At 47.6% G+C, this 21,062-nt stretch overlaps 5 protein-coding genes across 5 annotated transcripts; 3 read left to right on the top strand and 2 right to left on the bottom strand.

The window, feature by feature from the left end:
* Positions 1-41: 41 nt before the first annotated feature.
* On the top strand, positions 42-3,167 carry DFL_002236 (uncharacterized protein; the record flags this gene model as incomplete). Its single annotated transcript, XM_067630993.1, has 5 exons — positions 42-306; positions 374-1,178; positions 1,237-2,906; positions 2,977-3,024; positions 3,121-3,167. The coding sequence occupies 5 exons, from the start codon at positions 42-44 to the stop codon at positions 3,165-3,167; spliced, it is 2,835 nt and encodes a 944-aa protein (XP_067493582.1).
* Positions 3,168-5,411: 2,244 nt separating this feature from the next.
* Positions 5,412-10,805, bottom strand: DFL_002237 (uncharacterized protein; the record flags this gene model as incomplete). Its single annotated transcript, XM_067630994.1, has 6 exons — positions 5,412-8,088; positions 8,219-8,382; positions 8,436-9,278; positions 9,331-10,202; positions 10,266-10,314; positions 10,374-10,805. The coding sequence occupies 6 exons, from the start codon at positions 10,803-10,805 to the stop codon at positions 5,412-5,414; spliced, it is 5,037 nt and encodes a 1,678-aa protein (XP_067493583.1).
* A 2,302-nt stretch (positions 10,806-13,107) lies between these two features.
* DFL_002238 (uncharacterized protein) lies at positions 13,108-14,399 on the top strand (the record flags this gene model as incomplete). Its single annotated transcript, XM_067630995.1, has 2 exons — positions 13,108-13,216; positions 13,279-14,399. 2 exons carry the CDS (start codon positions 13,108-13,110, stop codon positions 14,397-14,399), a joined length of 1,230 nt encoding a protein of 409 aa, XP_067493584.1.
* A 155-nt stretch (positions 14,400-14,554) lies between these two features.
* Positions 14,555-17,422, bottom strand: DFL_002239 (uncharacterized protein; the record flags this gene model as incomplete). The annotated part of the gene is made up of 12 exons (XM_067630996.1): positions 14,555-14,651; positions 14,724-15,726; positions 15,804-16,147; positions 16,460-16,590; positions 16,654-16,718; positions 16,779-16,844; positions 16,905-16,915; positions 16,976-17,009; positions 17,072-17,130; positions 17,186-17,229; positions 17,307-17,337; positions 17,403-17,422. The coding sequence occupies 12 exons, from the start codon at positions 17,420-17,422 to the stop codon at positions 14,555-14,557; spliced, it is 1,905 nt and encodes a 634-aa protein (XP_067493585.1).
* Positions 17,423-19,151: 1,729 nt separating this feature from the next.
* DFL_002240 (uncharacterized protein) lies at positions 19,152-20,893 on the top strand (the record flags this gene model as incomplete). The annotated part of the gene is made up of 2 exons (XM_067630998.1): positions 19,152-20,530; positions 20,608-20,893. 2 exons carry the CDS (start codon positions 19,152-19,154, stop codon positions 20,891-20,893), a joined length of 1,665 nt encoding a protein of 554 aa, XP_067493586.1.
* Positions 20,894-21,062: the final 169 nt, after the last annotated feature.

The following is a 21,062-nucleotide window of genomic DNA, read 5'->3' on the forward strand; positions in this document are numbered from 1 at the left end:
AGCTGGGAACGAGTAACAGTGGATGCACGACGTCTTTCCAAATGTCCGAAACACAACCTATTCGCGCGGCGACGGCCGCATGTCGAAAGTCTCTCGCTGCATGTCTAGTTATTCCACGGCTTAAGGAAGGTGGATGGGCGGAAAATCGACTAGTCGACTTCAACCTTTGGGCAGCCGGAGCTGGTGTTTCTGCCAGGGGAAAACTCTCCCTCGACCAGAGACTCTCTACAAAACCGGAAGTACAAAGCACAATAGTCAATCTATTAGAGCTTTTGCAAATGTTTGTGGAAGATTGTCGGGATCTAGGTAAATGCTGTTTATTGCCGTTAAAACGCTGGTTTTCATGGCTGATTGGATCCTGTTCGGTTTCTAGCAAAAAATCTTAACGGTGCAACCAATGATCATGTAACAACGGAGCGGAAGACAAAACCTGAGAGCAATGTAGACCTGGGCGTGGACGGGGTAGACGAAATCTCTCCTGTTGAGCTATCTTCTAAGGAAGTCGAAGCTCAAAGAGATGTCGAAGTTACTCTTGATCAAATCATAAGGCTTACGGTTGCGATCCGCAAGGCTGGTTCGAATTCACGTCTAAAACGGGCGGATAGAAGCTTCAATCCGGAAAATCCTAAAATCCATGAATTAAGGAGCTTTCTGGAGCTCATAATCCACCCTAGAGGTCTCAAAGAAGAAGGGCAATTAACTCCAATTCAATCACGATTGATAGAAGCCAATTTACGACGATGGCATCGATTTTCTTACGCAAAACTTCATTCGAAGAAACTCGCACGTTCAGATACAGCTCCAATGAAGACAATATCAGAGAAGCCAACTCTGGTCTCTGAAAATATACCCCAAGCTGGTTCGAAACCGATGGTTTCTTTCGATATCCCGGAAACAGAAGAGGCCTCACAAGTTTTAATTGTCACACCATATGATGAGGCCCCTCGAGATTTATCTGCTATAGCGCCAACAGCCACCACAGCTGCGTCTGCTATTGAGGGTAATATTATCGTACCTGAGAGGCCGATCACACGAACTCCGGCAACCGTAATATCGAGGATTAGCTCAAGAATTGCTTACCCCCGACCACCAAATATATCCCGGTATAATACGGTTTTCAAATGCCCATGTTGCCTACAGTCGCTCCCTGTTGCTTATACTGAGCGCAGTCAGTGGAAGTATTTGAACAGTCCTTTCTTAGATATCAATATATGAAGCGTCTGATTCGTCAACTAGGAAGCACCTTGCGAGTGATATCTTACCATACACTTGTGTTTTTCGGGACTGTCAACAGCCTCTACAACTTTATTTGACTCGGAAAGACTGGGAGCAACATATTAAAACGGAACATGGTCAGCTATGGGTCTGTGCCGTCTGCGAGCAGTTAGGCGTAACAACAGAATTCTCAAACGAGGATGGGATAGTAGACCATCTTGGAACCGCCCACAAGGACTCGGTTGATAGCGACGAGATTCCAATGTTCGTTATTGCATCTTCATCTTCAAAGCCGGTCGAAGTGATCGACTGCCCGCTATGCACCGGCCCCAATGAAGGCGAAGATTCACTAGAGCACATTGCTCATTGCGTTCACGACTTTTCGTTGAATTCTTTGCCTTTACCATCTGACAGCGATGCTGAGGACGACTACTTCGATATCGATTCAAGGAACAGCGATTCACAAAATACTCCTTCCTCCTTTTCAGCCGAGGAGCGGGATCTTGAGGGTCTGACCGAGTTAGTTGATGATGCTTCTAGTGTCGATGATGAGCACAAAGTATCGGAATCCTCATTAAAAACTCTCACCGGGGACTTTTCTGGACCTACAGGCATATCTATCCTTGACTGGAAGGTAGATGAGGCAACGGAAGGCCCGCAAGCTGACCAATCCACTGACGCACCTGGCGAAAATGCTGAAGAAACTACAGCAAATTTGGAAGAAGCAAGTTTCTATGGTCCAAAGCAACGCGCTCGCTATAGGATAGCGTGGTTGTGCTCGACTAGAATTGATGCCGTAATAGCGGAAGCCCTACTTGACCACGTGGACCTCATACCGGTGACGTCTCAAGGTTCCGGCAGTATGTTTGAATACCGGCTAGGCCGAGTGGAGCACCACTTAGTTCTGGTAGCCTGGCCGTCAGAATCTGACCGTTACCGTGGGCCTGATTGGTGCCTTGCTGCGGAGGTAACTAGAGTGTTCCGTTCTCTGGAAATCTTTTTGCATGTGGGTACGGCTGCCGGTATACCCTTTCAAGTCCACCTCTCAGATGTTGTGGTTGCTAAAGGACCGGAGATCTACCACTACAAGATCATAGATTCTAAAAAGGTTGGCCGTACCGTTGCTTATGGTGGACATCGCTTCAAACCGCTTTCCGATGTTTCTATCGAACTTCCCCTTATTAGAATCAAGGGCGAATTTATACCTGATCCTGAACTCGTCAGCAGGAACAAAAGTATAATTCTCAAATATCGATACATAAACTACAAGGGTCTGACAGACGTAAATTTCGCTCCGGAGGTACAGCATATGGAATATGTACCCGCGGGTGTTAGTGAGGAAGAGCAAACATGTGAACGCTGTCATCATGTTTCCCCCGAGAAACTCAAAAGCAGGCACGAATACTTTAAGCCAAAGTTTTATATAGGGGGTATTGCTTGCGGATCAATGCGCATTGAGGATCTCTCCACTCAGGAAATGCTCTCCCAGGCAGCCCGAAAGTCTGGTATGCTAGATATCCTCTGCGTAGATACTGAGGGGCATCTGTGGACACACGCAGACATTGGTAACCTTCTCGTTATCCGGGGTATCAGCAGCTATACAGACACACATAGAGATATAAGGTGGAAGAAAGTCGCCGCGGGCGCAGCCGCAGCATACGCCAAAGAGTTTATCCGAAATCTAGTGCTTGGTACGTTTTTCAACCTACGGCTCTTTTTCATTGTCCTAATCTTAACCTATCTAAAACTTGTAATTTGCAGGGGAACATAACGTACCTCATTCCGAATACGTCGGCGATTCTAGTGAAGGTGTGACCCCAGAGTTTGATTTGCTCATATTTCTCCCTTTTCACTTTGCTTCAGGAGATTCAAATGTGGCTTACCTTTAATTCAAACCTGGTATAGATTCGGACGTTTATGATGTGTCCAAACTTATGGAGTCCAGTTTCTGAGCCGTCCCAAGTCGCTCCCGTCCCTGAGCCTGCACAAACTGAGGATAATATTATGGACTCTACCGAACCTAACACCCCAATTAACAATAAGAAGTTCAATGATGGATCCCATTTCTGATGGTTCCAGCAGGGGTATCTCTATTCAAATCTCTTCCAAATCTAACAACCCTAGGATTCAGCTGAAGATTCGAAAAAGAACCCAAAGCGAGATACGAATTCACCCGGAGAGCAAGGAAATATAACCCATTTCTTGACGAGTTCGTCACTCAAGCACCGGGACTCGAAGATCTCTCATGGACATCTATACTATCCTTCCAGGAATCGAACATTGTTCTTCACAAGGCCTTCATCATATTCCTCCACTGCGCTGTTCAAGCTCAAGCGACGAAAATATCAAAGATATATACTCCATCTTGCCATCCAAGCGGTACAGACGGAATACCCATCTCCCTCCTAGGAACACCTATTTACCCAGACGACCGCTATTATGAATTTCGAACCTCGCATGATTATTATTATACCCTGCTTGAATATATCGACGGGTCTTCATATGTAATCGATCTCCACCGTTTTCAAGAAAAATATGCAGCTGTCCATAAAGCATCGTGGTATTCTACTTTTCAATTATTGAAAACCCTGAACCTCCGCATTGTTGAAAGTCGAGGTGGCAGGAGACCTTCCCATTTCTTCGCCGCTATGACCCAGAATCTCGAAGACAACGATTAGAGCTGCCGCACGTCCTTACGACAATGCAACATTCAGTCTCATGCCCACGGAATTCTCCAACATACGTAGATGCCGTCCTGTATTCATGTTACCACTTGATTACAAATTCCCATGTCTACGAAGATTGAGGGTCTGTTATGGCGGGATAACAGTCGCCGCCTTAATGGAGTTTCTAAACACAAACAGGGAGACCATGAGGGAGCTTATCTGTACTGGTCCGGGAACCTGGAGTCATGCTTTTACGAAACAGGGCATTCTAGACACCCTCAATGACATCAGGAAAACCTAGAACAACAACATATTGAGCTGGATTTTCTCGTAAATCTAGAAATGGAGACGACAGGGTTGGTCAGTCTGGTTTACGAGACAAAATCAGCCTGCATTTTTGCGTTCAGGGCTACAGCGGAAAACGCCTGGAAAGACCATCTCAACGTTCAAGGCCACGTTAACATCAGTTTCGCTACTTGTGTTCGAGGTCAAACCTCGCGACTCGGTATTCACTTTACCTAATTCGAAACACTCGAAGAGTGTAAACTCCTAGAATGGGTTTCTTGAAGGACTCGAAATTTTACCTGTGGAAAATTGTGAAAGACACTGGGTGGGGGAGGCCAAAGAATTTGTCTCGCATTATCAGGGCTCTCGTTCTTGAATTTGTTAATATCATAATACCGACCCTCACGCGGTATACAGAAATCTCGCCAACTGATGAAATCAACCGTCCTATATATCATAACATCAATATATCCAAAATTAATAACCAGTCATGCACGGTTTCAAATAATATCCATTATCCCATCGATCCCCTCCTCTATCATAAAGGGACTATTAACACCACACCACCACCCCTATTAAACAGAATCAAAAGATCCAGTTCGATCCTCGAGTAAAAGAAGAACTCTCAGAAAACCTTTTTGCGAACCCGATGTTTTGTGAATATCGCGAAGCCACCCATGGATAATGAACAAGACGTATTATATTGAGGCAGGAACAAAAGAAGAAGAAAACCCGCATGTTTTGGTATCAGAATCAAGTAGAAGAAAAGAAGAAGAAAAGAAAGTAAAGTGAAAAGTGTAGAAGGAGGATTAGTTGAGAGGCTATGCAGAAGTAAAGTGCCCCCAATAAACCAGGACCTGTTCTTATATGAAAGATGTAGGTAATACAGTAAAGGAACTGAAACACCCAGTTAATGGTATCATGAAGTTTTGTCCCGTAAAGAAACATGTAGAGAAGGAAAGGATAATGTTGAGGGGTTGAAAAGAAAAGAAAGAAAAAATACTAGAAGGCACAAATCCTCAGATCGACGCCGTACCTAAATCCAGAAAACAGAAAAGAAAGAAAAACCCGTCGTAGATACATTAAATCAGAGTAGGAAAGAGGCAGTATGAAACAGGGAACAAGAATATTTCAGTTCTAGAGTCTTCGTGTTCGCAACAAGGCCGGGTATATGAAGCGAACCACCTTTTATGAAGCCTTGACTCTCAAACGACGGCGGCGGACCGGCGGCACCTTGTAATGGGACTACTGTTTCGCCTCTTCGGCAACACTACTCGGAACGGGTCCGGAACCGAGTTCGTTGTCTCGGTCATCATCATGCAGCGTCGAGAATTGCTGTAACGTAAGGGCCTCGTTTGCCGCCTGTTGCGCCAGAGCTACCCGTTCCGCCTCTTCAGATTGCGCCGTCGGGCCAGAGATATCCTTCATAAGCACATCATTGGGTTCCTGATTGGCAGATGCGGCATCAAATTCGAACATCGTGCTCATTTCCTGTATTTGATTTGCGGTGGATGGAACAGGTTCAACGTCTTGATTGAGGCGCCCGGGGATAAAGGAGACTGGGGGAGGAGAGTTGAAAAGAAGTGTGTCAAGGCCACGGCCTCGGATGTTAGGCCCTGGTTCCATGCTGTCATGCAGCCCAGGACGAAACGAAGGTGACTCCTGTTCCATATCGTACCCGCTGCTGCCATAATCGAATTGAGGGTGATGGATGGTTGAAGGAGAGGTTGAAGATCCCGGGGATCCAAGACGAGGTGCGGGTTTGATATTTGTGGGTGTCTTTTGAGTTATATCTTTAGCTTTCTTAAACTGGTGAGCCTTGGTACGTAACTGAACGGGAAGCTCTTCTGGGTTCTCGATTCCGAGAGACATCATAAGCTTCTGCTGTTTGGTAGGCCTCGGCTTGCGAGTGGAAAGTGAAGCTGACAAAATTGGTGGCGGATCAGGTGCAATCGGCATCCATCGATGCAGTTCAGCACGTAAGAAATTATGCTCTTGCGCTAATAGAACCTCAGCGCCTTCAATCTTGCGTAGATAAAACCTCATTGTCGGAACCTCCGCGCTCGTCAATCCAAAGGCATTTTGACAAAATGGATGCAGGTGGTCTCTGAACTTTTGAGAAACAGAAATGATTCGAGAAAGGCAAGCTTGTTCCTCGGGTTGGAAAGGTAACTCCATTATCTCCGACTCCCACGCTTGGAGGTCCTCAAGTTTTGGCCGAGCTGCGTCCCTTGGGATCTTAACCCGATGGTCACAGATCGGACAAGTATACTTGTCCTCTTCCTTAACTTTCCCGCGCGCAATCTTCAAGCACTTCCCGTGGTACCATTCATGGCAAATCTCACACTCAATCATCATACCGGCCTCAGGCTGACGACAGATGCAAAATATTTCGCGTAGACGTCCCGCTTTTGAAGACTCTACACCAAACGATGGCGCAGTAGAGTTCGGATCAGGGCTCTGCTCTCGAGAAGAGGGCTCAACGGGCGTACGAGGGCGATCTTCGAGTGCAAAGCAAGCGTTGTTCCGACCTTCAACATACATCATGTGACTAAGCAGAATATGAAGAGGGGCATTCGCCTTGCCGAACAGCTTCTTTCCACGTCTCATCCAGTCTTCATGTCGTTTCAACTCCTTCTCAAGATCGATCGTTCCGGCGGGTTTGACTTGACCGGCGGTGAGGGAGTCCATAACGTCTCGTGCATCTTTGTAGTGGGGGCGCTGGTGGAATCGTACCGATTTTGCCTTCTCAACCAAGTTCTGAACCTGACGCTGGGCCTCGCGTTGTTTGTTCAAAATTTGGTCAACTTGGTCGAGGATTTCCTGTTCGTATGGGTGAAGCTGTGCCATTCTAGATAGAGAGTCGAGCTGGGCGTAATGAATTGGTTCCTGGGACATCACGTCTCTTGCTTTGCTTGACCACAGCTGACCAGCATTACGCTCAGCCTCCAACCAGCCAAGGAGCTCGCCATCTCCATTCTTCATCCCAAGTTCGTATCCTTGATCAATCAAAGCCTGACATTCCTTTAGTGTCACCACCTTTCCCGTATACTTCATATCCCTGATCTCCTTGATCCAACGACACTGCTGGATAAGTTTGTCAAGTTGCTCAGTTTCCACCAAATCCACATTAAAAGACCTCCCAGCCTCCGCTAACTCTTCATACTGTTCGACGGTCATGCCACTGTTCGGCTGCGCATCCGCAAGTGCATACCGTGCTTTTGCTTGGAAGTCGCTGATTGCTTCAGCTCGTTCGCGGAGCTGTTCGATCTCAGGAGCCTCGAAGGATAGCTGGTCGGCCTCCTGTAATAGTCGCACAATGTTATCAACCTTTCTGAGCTCTTTATCGCGCTCTTCTAGCTCTGCGGCCTTAGCATTGCCTTTTCTCCAGACTTTCTCATTCTTTCTACGATTCTGCTGCTTTCGTGAAATGTAATTGGTAGCTTCCTCGACCCACTCATTTGCTCTTTCAACGAAAGACTTAAGGGCAGGTAGCTCAGGAATGGTCGCTGGAATCTTCTCCCCTTCAGCTAGAAGAGATCGCAAAGTTTTCAAAGCAGGTCTTGGGGATTCTAACATGAACTTTTGCAACTTTGCCGTCCATGCCTTCGGCATGTTTGCTTTGTCTCTAACCTTGTCCACCAACTCCTTCAATGCTTCGTCGTTGTGTTTGAGGCGAAGGATGTGCTTGTCCGATGAGCAGTCACAGATATCTTGGTGATGTTCGATGCATCCGACATTTGTCGTGCAATCGCAGATGACCTGGGATAGATAACAGTACGACTTGCAGACTATACATTGGTACTGCTCTTCCGCAAGGTCACCTTCAACCAATTGCTCGGTAATACCAGGAACAAGATCACGCAAGTTAGTGCGACTCTCGAGTTCGGCGTCTCGAATCTTCTCCAAGGCAGGTGCCAACCTAAATTAAAATATATTAGATCTTGCATGCGATTGTTTTGAGATTTTTAATTTTTAATTCAATTTTTTAATTTTTAAATTTTTTTTTTAAAAAAGAAGAAAAATAAAAAAAATTAAAATAAAAAACTCACCAAAGAGCTGTCTTAATCGAAGTGTCTCTGGCAGCAGCTGTTAGCAAAAGTTCTTCGTGAGAAAACACTGGTTGCTTTCTGAATTCATGGTAGCGCTCGACGCCGGCTCGGCCGTAGGGTTCCCAATCAGGCGGCGCGAAGTTGACAGCCTCGTTAAAGTTAAACTAAAGCGGTTTAATTAGTACATTGCGGTACACAAATATAAAGTAGAACACACCCCATGGTTAAATCCGGCATGATAAGCCTGAGGAAACGTGATGACAAATTGGCCAGCGCGTTGGTCGATAGCATAGACTTTGACGCCCGCCTTGGTCAAAGCTGTCGGAGTAAGCAAAGTCACAAGCTGGAACAACAAATCAGGCTGTTGCTCGAACAGCTCGGGAACAGCCTCTCTCATCGCGTTTTCGAACTTTAGAGCGTCTGAGCATGGAATTCCGTACCACGTCTTCGTAGCCCCAAAGTGTTGATAATTTGCGGAGTATGTATAATGATCTTCGTTATGCCAGCAGAATGTTGAGAAGCACATGCCAACGTATAGCCATGGTACTGTCATTCCGGAAACATCCGACTTGATGTGTCGGAATAAAGATTCGTTATGAAGAGGGAGTATGTTGAGATTCCAAGGGTCGTGGGAGTACTTGTTAAGGGGATCCTTCTCAATGACCGGGAAACCACTACCGTGGGTTGTAGAATGTATATCTGCTCCATACTCGACCTCGACAGTCTCGTGTAAGCTTTCAACAAGACGCCAGAATTCTTGCTCGACATCATCTTCGGTGACTTGGCGTTTTTGATTCAGAATCGGATCGTAAGTCATCTTGGAGCCAAAGTAGTTTTCTTTGAAGTTATTCGCCTTCTCCTGGAACTGCTTAAGAGAGTAGACAGGGCCATCTTCAAATCCAAACTCCCCGGTACCAACAAGGCAACGATTGCAATACCAGTCCCTCTCTGGTATTGTCTTGACTGGTGGGTCCAAGCAGTAGGTATGATACCCATGGTCACATCCATCGCAGAGCAGAAGCGAAGTCGCGTCATCACCCCGACCACACTTCTCACATTTCTGTGCAGTTTTGTCAGCACAGTACTTTAAATAGATTTGCCTGTTAACTTACTTCGCCAGGTTTTGTCTTATTTGGACGATCAGGTCTTGGTGTCGCCGGCCTGTGGAAAATCATATTTGAACCAGCGACCGTAGGCGCCTTCTTTAGTCTCTTGCTTCGGCGTTCCCCGGACTCTTTTTCTCCATCAGCACCGGGTTCTTTCGAAGGGCTGTCGCTATTCTCGCTATGATGACGCTTCGACCCTCGGCTAGAGGGTCGCGGGGTCTCATTCGGCGCTGGTGTCGGTTCATTTTCCTTCTTTATCGAGTTCACAGCAGTAAAAGCGTTCCCGTTGACTGCGGTAAAGCCACCCATGTTCACAGGAGTGAAGCCACCAGCAGGGCCCGGGGTACTGGTTTCGCGAGCATCAACGGGTCCCGCATCAGGCATCGGAGAGTCATTATCCGAGTCAACCGGCTTCTCTCGCATCCCGGAAGAATTGAGGGCAAAGGTACTGCGTGCCAACGGCGACTCTTGGATGCCACCTGGTGACTTCATCAAGTTCTTCGCCACTTTTCCCGCGGGACTACCGGCAGGGGAAGGAGTCAGAGGTCCACCATACTCGGCTTCCAATTGTTGTTGCACACCGGGCTTAGCAGTTTTGACATATTCTTCATACGGATGGAGATACTTTTGGTATGAGTTCTTGAGCGATGTCGAGAGAGAAGACATTATCTTGCCGCTATAACCTAGGTCGCGCCCGATTTCGGCCCATTTTTTGCCTTTACAAACTTTGTCAAATCCTCCTCGAATGTCGACAGCCTTCTTTAATCTATATAAATCTAACGGTCGCTTATCCACACTGGGATAGCGATTGAGGGTCATGCCGTGTTGCGAGTGGAACTTATTGAGTTGGTCGAGATAGTTAAGATTGGCTCGAGTCCCTGTGTAGCAGTTAGTATATTGGAAGGGAAATGGCCTTCGGGGCTGTGCAGAGCTGTCCGTACCTCCTTCAACGCTATTGAGTTCCTGTCGTCGAGTCTTGAAATGAAATCGCTGTGAAAGATGTTAAATTTTACAGTCTTAAAGCTCGTAAGAGTCTAAAGACGCCGTACCTCTGTATCGATGCAGAACGGTGGATTCCACGTGTCTGGAGGGATGATTTTGACGATGCCATATTTCCGGCCCTCCTCAGCGATGCTCTGGATATACTTGAATGGGTCCTTGAATTCCTCCTCAGTCGGTCGATAGGTAGGCGCTTCGGTTATTCCGTGAGGTCGGGTTTTCTTCGGTTGTTCCTTAATCGAGGGAATTTGACGATGTTCGACGGAGCTCATGTCGAGTCCTGCTGCTCTCCTAGTGCTGAGGGGGACCCCTTGGCTTGGAGGAATCATGGTTGCCGCCATTCCGCCACCTCCAGCCTTCATTCGAGTCGTAGGGGTGCTATTCGATTGTCCTTGTGAGGGAGATTTTCGGGAAGAGCCATTGTTTGAGGATTTCGGGGTGCCTTGAGCGGCAATAGGACCGTTACTCGAGGCACCCGCCATGGTGGATTATGTTTTTCGTTTTGTCGGTCCAATCGCCGAGACGAGAGGGTTAGGCAGAGCTGAAGGGTTGTCTAGGGATGGGTTGGTGCCGTGCCGTATGCTCGAGTAATTTTGTCTCGTTTTCCCTTGCTCAAAATTGGCGATTCGGTGCCAGAGACATTGATTGGGAAAAGGTGATCGAGGGGAATGAATAGAGAAGCAGCGGTAGACGGGAACAGTAGATCGAAGTGGGGGACCAGGTGGAAGAAGGGATATATAGCGAGCTAGTGGTGATGGCGGGTGTTAGCTGACTGATTGATGGATTGATGGGAGTGGTGGTGGTGAAGAGAGGAAGTGCGAAAGGCAGGCTGGGCACAGGGTAGGTTTGGCTGGGATGGGATGGAGGGATGAATGGATCGATGTGAAAGCCCACAAAATCAGCCGGCGATCTAACTATAAAAAAGGCCCACCAAGCAAATCTATAATCTACCAGATCTATAACAATAGCTCTACTTGATTAAATAAATAAATATCTAACTTACCTGGTCAGTTACCTCTTGAGGAGTCTGGATAGCAAGAATCCGAAGATGGTGATGATTGGATCAGGAGAAGGGTTGGTTGATGGATCTGGAAGGGAAGATGGAACTATTATTCTCTTCCTTGCCTCTTACCATACTGCCTCTTACTACCCTTCCCTTCCACTTCTACTGCTACTTCCCACAGGACTAAATTAAGTCAAGTATGCGGTATTAGGTATATCATGGATGGCACGGAGAGACCTCCACACACACACCCGCACGCTCCCACGCTCCCACTTACTCAATCAATCGGTCAGTCAATCAATTAGCTGCTTTGGTATGTATTCTTCTCCTGTTTCGACGGTCCGATATTGGTACCTTAACCAGTCTGCATGCATATTCCAGAAGGCTGCCGGCTTTAACTAAAAGACACCTCTCCCCCTTCTTCTACCACTTCTCCGCTACCAAGTACAATGCTACAGAAGAAGAAAAAAAAAAATTTCACATTACGGTCTCACGTTTCCATCAGAAGCCGGACCGCGAACTTGCACCCGAAAATGGACTGGCATTGCATCGATAGGTAAAAAACCTTAGCCAACTTTGACCACCAACCCTTGAACGGTGTCTAAAACTAGCTGCATATATACTCGGTAGTGGGGAACTCGACCATAACTAAACTACAACCACACACCTTCCTCTTCCCTGCCACCATATCAGATCATAATCGTACTTTCCGGTCTGAGTCGCTCGCGTGTACGGCAGCGGCGGCGATATCTATTGCGGGGTGACCCGAGGCATTTTTGATACCGAACCGGACTACGTTTAAGAAGGCTTTTTTCCGCGACGCGCGAAATAAAATAAAATAAAAAGTTTAACCCCATTTCATTCTTTGCGGTCAAATCCTACTCGAGGCATATATTGATATTAACATCTAGGCGGGCAAAGCCCGGATGATTTGAACAAGCAAGATCTCGATTTCGACTCCAATAGAGATGGATGGATGGATCAAATGGATGCCCTCGGGTGGGAGCCCCAGTCCAGCGACCACACATGCATTGTGGCGCCGGCGGCAAAATTTTCTCCACAGCTGAATATAAACCCGTTCCGACTACACGACCGCACACATTTGCATTTCAGCAAATCGTGAAAATGGAAGAACTCGGAGTGCCATTGCCCATTAGCCAAGTGCTCGGTTCTGAGAAATATATTCAAAAGCCAAAGGAGAATTGCAGAAAAGTCCTTAATTTTTTTATGAGATCGCATTACTCTCATCCCCGTCCATCATGTGCCTGGCTGCATTCCCAGCACAAACTGACGAACATTGCATGCTGCATATCATCCCATCCGAACCCGGTTTGTTCCTTGAGAAGTAGTTTGTGCACAGTGCTTAAAGTACACACAGACATACCTTTGGATTGGGCTCTCCAGAATGAATGCACGTTGATATCAGCCTCAGCGGCTACTTTTCTCACAGTGCAGTGGACCCTCTCGAAACTTCAATTTATTACCAAAATGTAACAATACATATGCACATCGTACAAAGTACCCAGGCTGATTATTGTTTTTTAAAAAAAAATTTAAAAAAATTTCATCTTCTCACTCCAACATCCTGTTGTACATGGCCAGACGGTAACCATTCTTGGATCCAACCATGCCAAGAAAAAGGTAGTGATGTTATATTTGATTATGTAAGCAACCAACGACAACGCAACACATTTTTCGCTGCTTGCGCTCATGATATAACTTTTGACGTCAACTTCGACGCCTCCCCACCTTCAATCCCCACCGCCATGTCGGTTCGCAAGATGGCAACCTTCACTTCTCTCCAGCAGTTCCTGGTCGGAGCCAAGCAGAGATTCAATACAGCCAGTCCAAACACTCCCGTCCACCTCGTCGTGGGCAATGAATCCGCAGGTTCGCCTCGACACCCCACCGTCACGCCTATAGACCGACTAACATCATGTGCATCATATCAGACCTTGACTCCTTCGCCTCATCCATCCTCTACGCCTTCCTAGATACTATCATCAAAGCCCCTGACACTCCCAAATTCCAACCAATCCACCCTCCGGACAGAGAAGTAGCCGCCTTCTTCGATCGCCTCCCAGTACCCACCATCCCTCTCCTCTCAATCCCTCGTAACGAGGTATCCCTCCGTCCCGAACATGCCTACCTAATCTCCCACCTCTCGTTCGCTCTAACCGACGTGCCCACCCTCTCCGACCTCCCAGCCAGCATCAAACCTTCCAAAGCTTCGATTACTCTGGTAGACCATAACGTCCTACGGCCGCCCCTAGCACCACCGTTTTCAAACTGCGTAACCGCGATTATCGACCACCATGCCGATGAAAATATGTACAGCCAAGCTCAGCCGCGTACAATTATCCCTGCGGGATCTTGCACTTCCCTAATAGCCAACCATTTCCGGACACACTATGCAGCGCATTGGAACAACCTCCCGGAATCAATACATTCTGAAATCGCGCGATTAGCTTTAGCGCCCATTCTAATTGACACGGCGAACTTGAAGTCCGAATCAAAAGTCACACCTGTCGATGTCGTTCAAGTCACCGAATTCCTTGAACGGGCGGGTGAAGGGTTCGATAGAAACGCATTTTATGACGGATTACGAACTGCAAGGAGCGATATTACCGGATTGAGCATCGACGGTCTTCTCAGAAAGGATTATAAGCAATGGAAGGAGAAAAATGGTATCGTTCTAGGTATCAGCGCGATTACTAGATCGCTATCGTGGGTCGTACAGAAAGCAGGTGGCATCGAAGCTTTTTCGGCAGAATTAGAGAAATACGCAAAAGATAGAGGATTGGATATTGCGATCGTCATGACGACGGATAATAGCAGAGGGTTTAGACGGGACTTGTTAATCTGGGGTGCGAACGACAGGACAAAGGGTTTCGCGCAAAGTTTTGAAGACAGTGCGAACGAGAAATTCAGACTAGAGCGGTGGCCGAAAGAGGGAGATGAAGTGACGGCAAGCATTGCAATCGAGGGGATGAAGGCTTGGACGCAGGCGTCCTTAGATCTGAGTCGGAAGCAGGTGGCGCCGGTGTTACGAGAGATTGCGGGTAAACTTTGAATAGGCATGACGTGTGAGGGATAAGTATTGTAAGCAGGCGAATCATACGATCGTTCGTCAACTGCCCGACCATGACCCGGATTGATATGAGCCAATGTATCGTATATGTGTATTCTATAGATCTATTGGGTTCTGTCCGTGCCCAAGTCTAATATTTACAAACCGTCCTCGTCGCCCGAATCTAACGACCTATACGCCGGCTCGTTCAGCCTCCCCTCACCCCCAACCGACTTGTACTGATACCCTCTCAACCTAACCCACAACCCCCAAACATTAGCAATCTCCGGCATCAAAAGCTTAACCTCAACGAGAAGGATATCATACCTAGGCCCCAACCCCGTCCCCACCGGCATATCCCTCTTATACTTCCTTCCAAACCCCCTCCTCCCCTTCTCCCACCACCCCTCCTCAATACTCCCCCTCACACCCCCAAAAAACCTCTCCACAACCTTCAAATTATGAATCTGCAACAAAACCCACGCCGTCATCTCCTTCGCCTCCAAACAATGTCTGATATACGCCTTATGATGCGTCTTACACGTATAACACTCACAACCTTCCTCCAACGGCGATAAATCAGTCGCAAACCTCGCATCCCACATATCGGTCGCCAATTCCAACTTCTCCCCTTCATCGTTACCTTCAACTCCATCATCGGCCGAAAATGTGAAATGTAAAGCAATCCCCGCATCTGTCATAGTCCCCACGAATCCGACGTTGAATAGATCAACCCCCCGTCCGACCATTTCGAGTATTTGATGCGGTCCACCCATAACATCAGACTGTAACTTCGGCAACCCCGCCAATTCCGCCGGTACCACATCCACGGATTCAGTGGCCGTAAACACCAACCCCGATAGTTTCTCTACATTCTCAACCAAATGACTTAAATAAAACCTCTGTCGTTCTTTTTCCAACGATAATATAGGCGCAAACACCGCCGGTAATTTCTTCTTCTCGTCCGTAGCATCATCACCAGCGTAAACCTTTCCCAACAGCTCATCCAACCACTTTTCGGTCCTCATCACCATCTTTTGTACTCTGTTCTTCCCGGGGGAGACGGTATTCGCAACATCTGTTATTCCGAGGACGATGTCGGGTTCTAATCTTATTACCGCGGATACATAATCCTTAACCGGGAGGTCGCGGAAACCGACCGATGTTAAGATCGAGAGGTTTGCATCTGAATTCGCTTTAGGGCATGTGATACCCGGAGACCGACGTGGGGAGAGGAGGAGGAAAGTTGATGGGGGGAGGGAGATGAAGGAACGGAGGGTGGAGGGGTAGGTGTAGAGGGGTGGGATGCGTTGGGGGGCCTTTTCTATGACTGGTATCAGAGAATTATAGTCGTTAATATCATCTTCATTTTGTACAATTCGATAGACAGTGGGTATTTAAACGTACAATCCTCAAGTGCCACGAAAACACCTTCGACACCCGTGTTCTTCTCGAGATTGTCAGGTGATAAATGTGGTACTACACCACGAGAAGTCGGTGCCAGGAAGTTCGGGGTCTGGAGGGTGAAGCCCTTTGAGAGGTTGAGGACGCCGGTGCGCGCCGTGGTCGCACCGGGTTGGGTCGTCGTGGCCGCTACATCTGTTACGGCGGTCTTGAGGACGCGGAAGGTGTTCATGGAGGGGACTGGTGCGACGGAGATGGTGTGGTGTTGGAGGGATGCGGTACAGATCGGTGGGATGAATTTTATGTTCAAGCTTGGAGGTTGATAGTGGATCTCAAGAGATGAGGCTCTTAATCATGGGAAATTTGAAAGTTACTCGAGGAGCTCCCTTTTCGAATTGACTTTCTTTTTACGCACTTATCTCACCCCTAAAGCCAATTTTTACAGAGTTCATCACGGATATGGTTGAGGCAGTAGCGGGTTCTTCATGAGAAAGCTTTTTTTTTTAATTCCTATCCAAATGTCTGTAGCCCGTATAATTCAAGCATATATTGTAGCTAATCCCAATTCTCTTGTATATATAAAAGCTCCAAAAAAAAAGAAAAAGAGGTCACAGTCTACAATTCATCCCGTCGTGGAACCCAAGGCATGGGTAATCTACGGCTTCTCGTAGATCCAGTCGAATTGAGAGGCCTTGTAGGAGACGATCTCAGATTCCTGAAACCACAAAGCGATTTCCTTCTCGGCGCTCTCAACGGCGTCAGAGCCGTGGCAGACGTTGCGGCCGACATCCTAAAGTATCCTTGTTAGCATATTCTGCTCCCGAGTTTAAGTATTCGGAGGAAGGGAACGTACGATGGCGTAGTCACCACGGATGGTACCTGGGGCGGAGGCAAGTGGGTTGGTGGCACCGAGGAGGACTGGAAAATGTTTTTAGTAACTGGCCAAAGAAGTGGAAAGGAAGCTCATGAGAAACTTACTACGGCCGGTCTTGACGACCTCACGGCCCTCCCAGATCATGGCGCAGATCGGGCCAGAGTTCATGTCTGTCATAAATATTTAGTAATGGCTCTGAAGAGTCTCCATGGATAACATTGCGTCCTTACACTCAATCAAACTACACGGTAGAAAAATTAGCAATCAATGTCCGTTCAATTGGGAATGAGTGAAAACGTACCCAGGGAAGAATGGCTTGCCAGCCAAGTCGGCATCTACAATCCATTGACACGATTAGAGATGATCAACCCGATTATACAGTATAGAAGAAACATACAGTGCTTCTCAAGATGCTCCTTTCCGGGAGTAACGAGCTTGATGGCAACAAGCTTGAATCTGCACCCTCGTTAGTACTATTCCCTAGTCGACGGGGAGGCAACGTTTAACATACCCACGCTGCTCGAAGCGGGTGATGATAGGGCCGATCAAGCCACGCTATCGTTATGTGATAGTTAGAATCGCGTCCTTCACTCAATTAATCACAGTTTTCGAATAGCGGGGTTATTGCCAACCTGGACACCATCTGGCTTGATGGCAATGAAGCTGAATCGGACCTAACCGTTAGTAATTTGTTCCTAATTCTAATAAGAACAGAGTAATAAACTTACGTTCTCTCAGTGCTGGCCATTTTGAATGATTCTTTCGGTTCGTGAGTACGAAGAAACTGGTTTCAATTGGAGATTTGTGGAGAAGAGAAGAGTCTGTCCTGGTGGATGGAGGGGTAAAAGTAGAAGTGGGATGGAAGAAAATAGCTTCGGCCAGACTATCTGCTAAAGAACTAGTGGGGTTTTTTCCGCATTGGATTTTCTGGTGGAGCTAAAAACAGCGCAACACATTCACCACCATGCATCAAGGGAATCGATACAGCTTGCTGCAAGCACCGCAAGCTTCATTGCATCGACGACGGGGGTTGCTACGGGCTGCATGGGAAGGTCTGTCAAATGACAGCCATCACGGTACCTACCTGTCATGAGCTCAGGTTTTTACCAAGGTATGCAATATCATCATGATTATCTAACTTTTTGTCATAGAATCTAACAAGACGTTGGTATAATCACATCTCCAACCGTGTACCTCTTAGATATCAATTAAATGTTACTAACTTGGTAGTCAAATATAGATTGCATGTCTAATATTTACCCCTGCGCTAAGCCAACGAATAGCTCTCAATGTGAACTATAAGCCTTTACAGCAGACATTGGTCTAACAGAGCAGCTGCCCTGAGGCAGTGGTTTTTTGAGCAACTTCCTTCCCCCGGAAAAGAATGCAGGCGGCGGAGAGCTCGAAAAGTTGCTTGCTCTGCTGCGGTTAGTCGGTTTCCTCGTCAGAGAATACCACATGCGTAATCTCGTCCGTCAACCTCGTTTCTGATTGGCCCGTTGACGTTTCATCTACGCCAGCGAGATCGATACCAAACTCAGCATGGCTTCCTCCTATGCACGAAACGAAAAGAATTTTCTTCTTCGTCCGCTGGCTACAAGTTCCAAAAAAGAAGCTCCAGCTAAAATGTGTCGTAGCGTAGAGTATGCTGCAGCCTTGTAATTACGGAGTGCCGCTCTCAGCGTCTACCGGCGAAAAACGCGTCGATAGATCACAATTTCCGGATGATGTAGAAAGTCGAAGGCCTAAGGGGAAAAGAATTAAAAAAAGATGCATCGTCAGAAAACATGCAATGAGCAGCACTTTTTGTCACATTGTGGGGAGGAACTGTTGGGGCCATGCCACGACCTCATGAACGAGACAGGCGGAAAGGGCTGTGCGACAAGCGAACACCCTTGCTATCGTATGGTCCTCCTGCCAATCTCTCTCGTCTCGCCCCGTCGAAGCTGGTGAGTTTGACGTCCCGACCATATGCGAAGGTTATATTGGTTGGTTTACTTGGAGCCGGGGTCAGGCTCGCCTGGTAAAATCGGTGGCAGCCATCCCTTTATTGTGCTAACTTGGAGCAGGCCCAGAGCCAGAGGCCCAGCTTCGATGCAATGTATGGGCTGACGGCGGTGCATACAGTTTGCATGCATGCATGGTAAAAGGCCTCCTTTTCTTCGCTCGCTCGCTCTCTTCTCTTCTCTTGCTCCCCTTTCCTTAATAAAGAAACATCTCGCCAGCTGCTTGCCAACATCATCGAATTGGCTACAGTCGTCTTAGACCTCTTCTTGTCCTGAACGCCCATCACGAATTTCCTTTTTGTTCTCACTTACGCAAGTCTGCTTCGTCACTATCACGCTCTCCCTTTACATATAACACACTCGTTCTATATGCGCTAGTTTGCCGTGATTGATTCTTGCAAAAAAAATATAAAAAAGGGTCCTTTTTTGAGCATCTTGTACGCTATTATTACTATTATATAGCTAGCAGCCATGTCGACCATTACCGACCTCGTATCTCTGGAAGATGCGCCTCTTGCCACGCCTCAGAGCCACGAGCCGAACTCGCTTTTGGACGACATTCAATCTGAACAAAAACCGAATACTCCAGCTCTCCCCATATTGACTCCCGAAAAGACTGCACTGCGGGTGAAAACCAACCAGTTCCGCAAATCTGTCGACTTCCATCCTTCGGCTTCCGGTTCCAGCAGTCCTATCATGTCCCCTCGTCATGCAAAAAGGTCTTCAATGAGTTTTCCCGTCAACGTCACGCCATCATACTATCCTTCAACACACTATAGCCAGCTCCGAAGCCCGATTCAACACACCTCGAATGTTTCTGAATCCGTAACAGCCGCTCAAATGGTTTCCGACCAAGTTGAGCCAGCCAGTGATCCTATCGGTTTCTTGACTGTTCTCGCAGGTCAAGAACGCAGGGTCTTGGAACTCAAGGAAGAATTGCTACGGGCGGATGCTGAACTCGAAAAACTCAAGCGAAAATGGGCACACCACGAGGCCACTCGCAAGAGATCTGAATCTGCTACAGTTGAGCAGATTAGAAATCTAGAACTTGCGGATGAGACCAAGAAACACGCTCGTAGAAAGTCTATCGGAGCGGCGAGGTCTGGCAAACGGACGACGACGTTCAATGATAACACCAAACATCAAAGAACATTGTCGCTGTTGTCACCCAACGGACAGCAGGCGCATTCTTTCCCACAACCTGCGGATGTCGATGAGCCGTTGAAGCCTACCATCCCAAGGAGAGCGAATACGGTGAAGGAGACATCCTCGAATTCCATGCTTTATGAGAGTGGCTACGAGAAGTCGATCTATGAGCCAAGATCTGGAAAGAGAATCGGCCACCAAGAAGCTCTCATTGCAACTGGCAAGCAGATGGCGGAAGATTTCAAGGAAGGTCTGTGGACATTTATCGAAGACCTCCGACAGGCTACCGTTGGTGAAGAAATGGCTGGCGCTGGAGCTCAGAAGCCGAAGGAATCAATCACTTCGAATACGGCTCCTCTAAAGAAGAATAGCAAGGCCAGTCTCAAAATCACGCCGGTTTCGTCCTCGGCGATTGCATCGAAGTCTAAGGCTTCAAAGAGGTCGAAGTCAGGACCGAAGGCGACGAAGCTGGTTGACATTGGAGATGATTTCTGGTCGGAAATGGACCCCGACGGCCCGTTGAGTTCCAAGAGCAAGGAAGTCGAGGAAATCGACTTCTTCAAGCAACCTGCTCTTCCAACGACCTACAAGAAGGGCCACGTTAAGCCGGAGTCTGTCCGATGGTCTTCAAGCACCATAGTCTCCGAAATGGGCAGCGACATCATGTCCCCCGGTGCATTTAGCTCCCCACGCACCAGCACCAGGTAAGCATCTAATGTTGTATTGCACTGCTTGATTTTGCTTACCGTTTTCAAGAAAGTAAGACTAACAGTCTTCCTAGCTCTCGCTCTCGCTCATCTTCTCCTCATCGCAAGTTCGTCAACAGCGAGCCATTCCCTGAGAAGAGCCCAGCGGAGCTGATCCAGTCGCTGGCGGATACGCAACAGGCGACGTGGGGAATGATCTCCGCCCCATTGGGAAACCTCAAAAGGACCGCCACAGCGGTTTTGACACAAATTGAAAAGGGACTCGGTCCACCACCCGTCTCACAGGGCTCTTACTATGATCTAGAGAATGCCAGACATGCAGTTGCCACGGAACATACCAAGTCGAAGAAGCAACATTAATATCCAAGATATAACGACGACGTGTACTATATAATGACGACGACCTACGCTAGTTTTTTGCGCCAACGATTCTTTTCTGCCACCTTTTACTCGTTCTTTTGCGATCTAATTTCAGCACCTTTTTGAGCCTTTTTCCCTCGAACCTTCAAAAGCTAATTGGGCGGGTGGT

Source organism: Arthrobotrys flagrans (genome assembly GCF_004000055.1).
Source record: "Arthrobotrys flagrans strain CBS H-5679 chromosome Unknown unitig_3, whole genome shotgun sequence".
Classification (NCBI taxonomy): Eukaryota; Fungi; Ascomycota; class Orbiliomycetes; order Orbiliales; family Orbiliaceae; genus Arthrobotrys; species Arthrobotrys flagrans.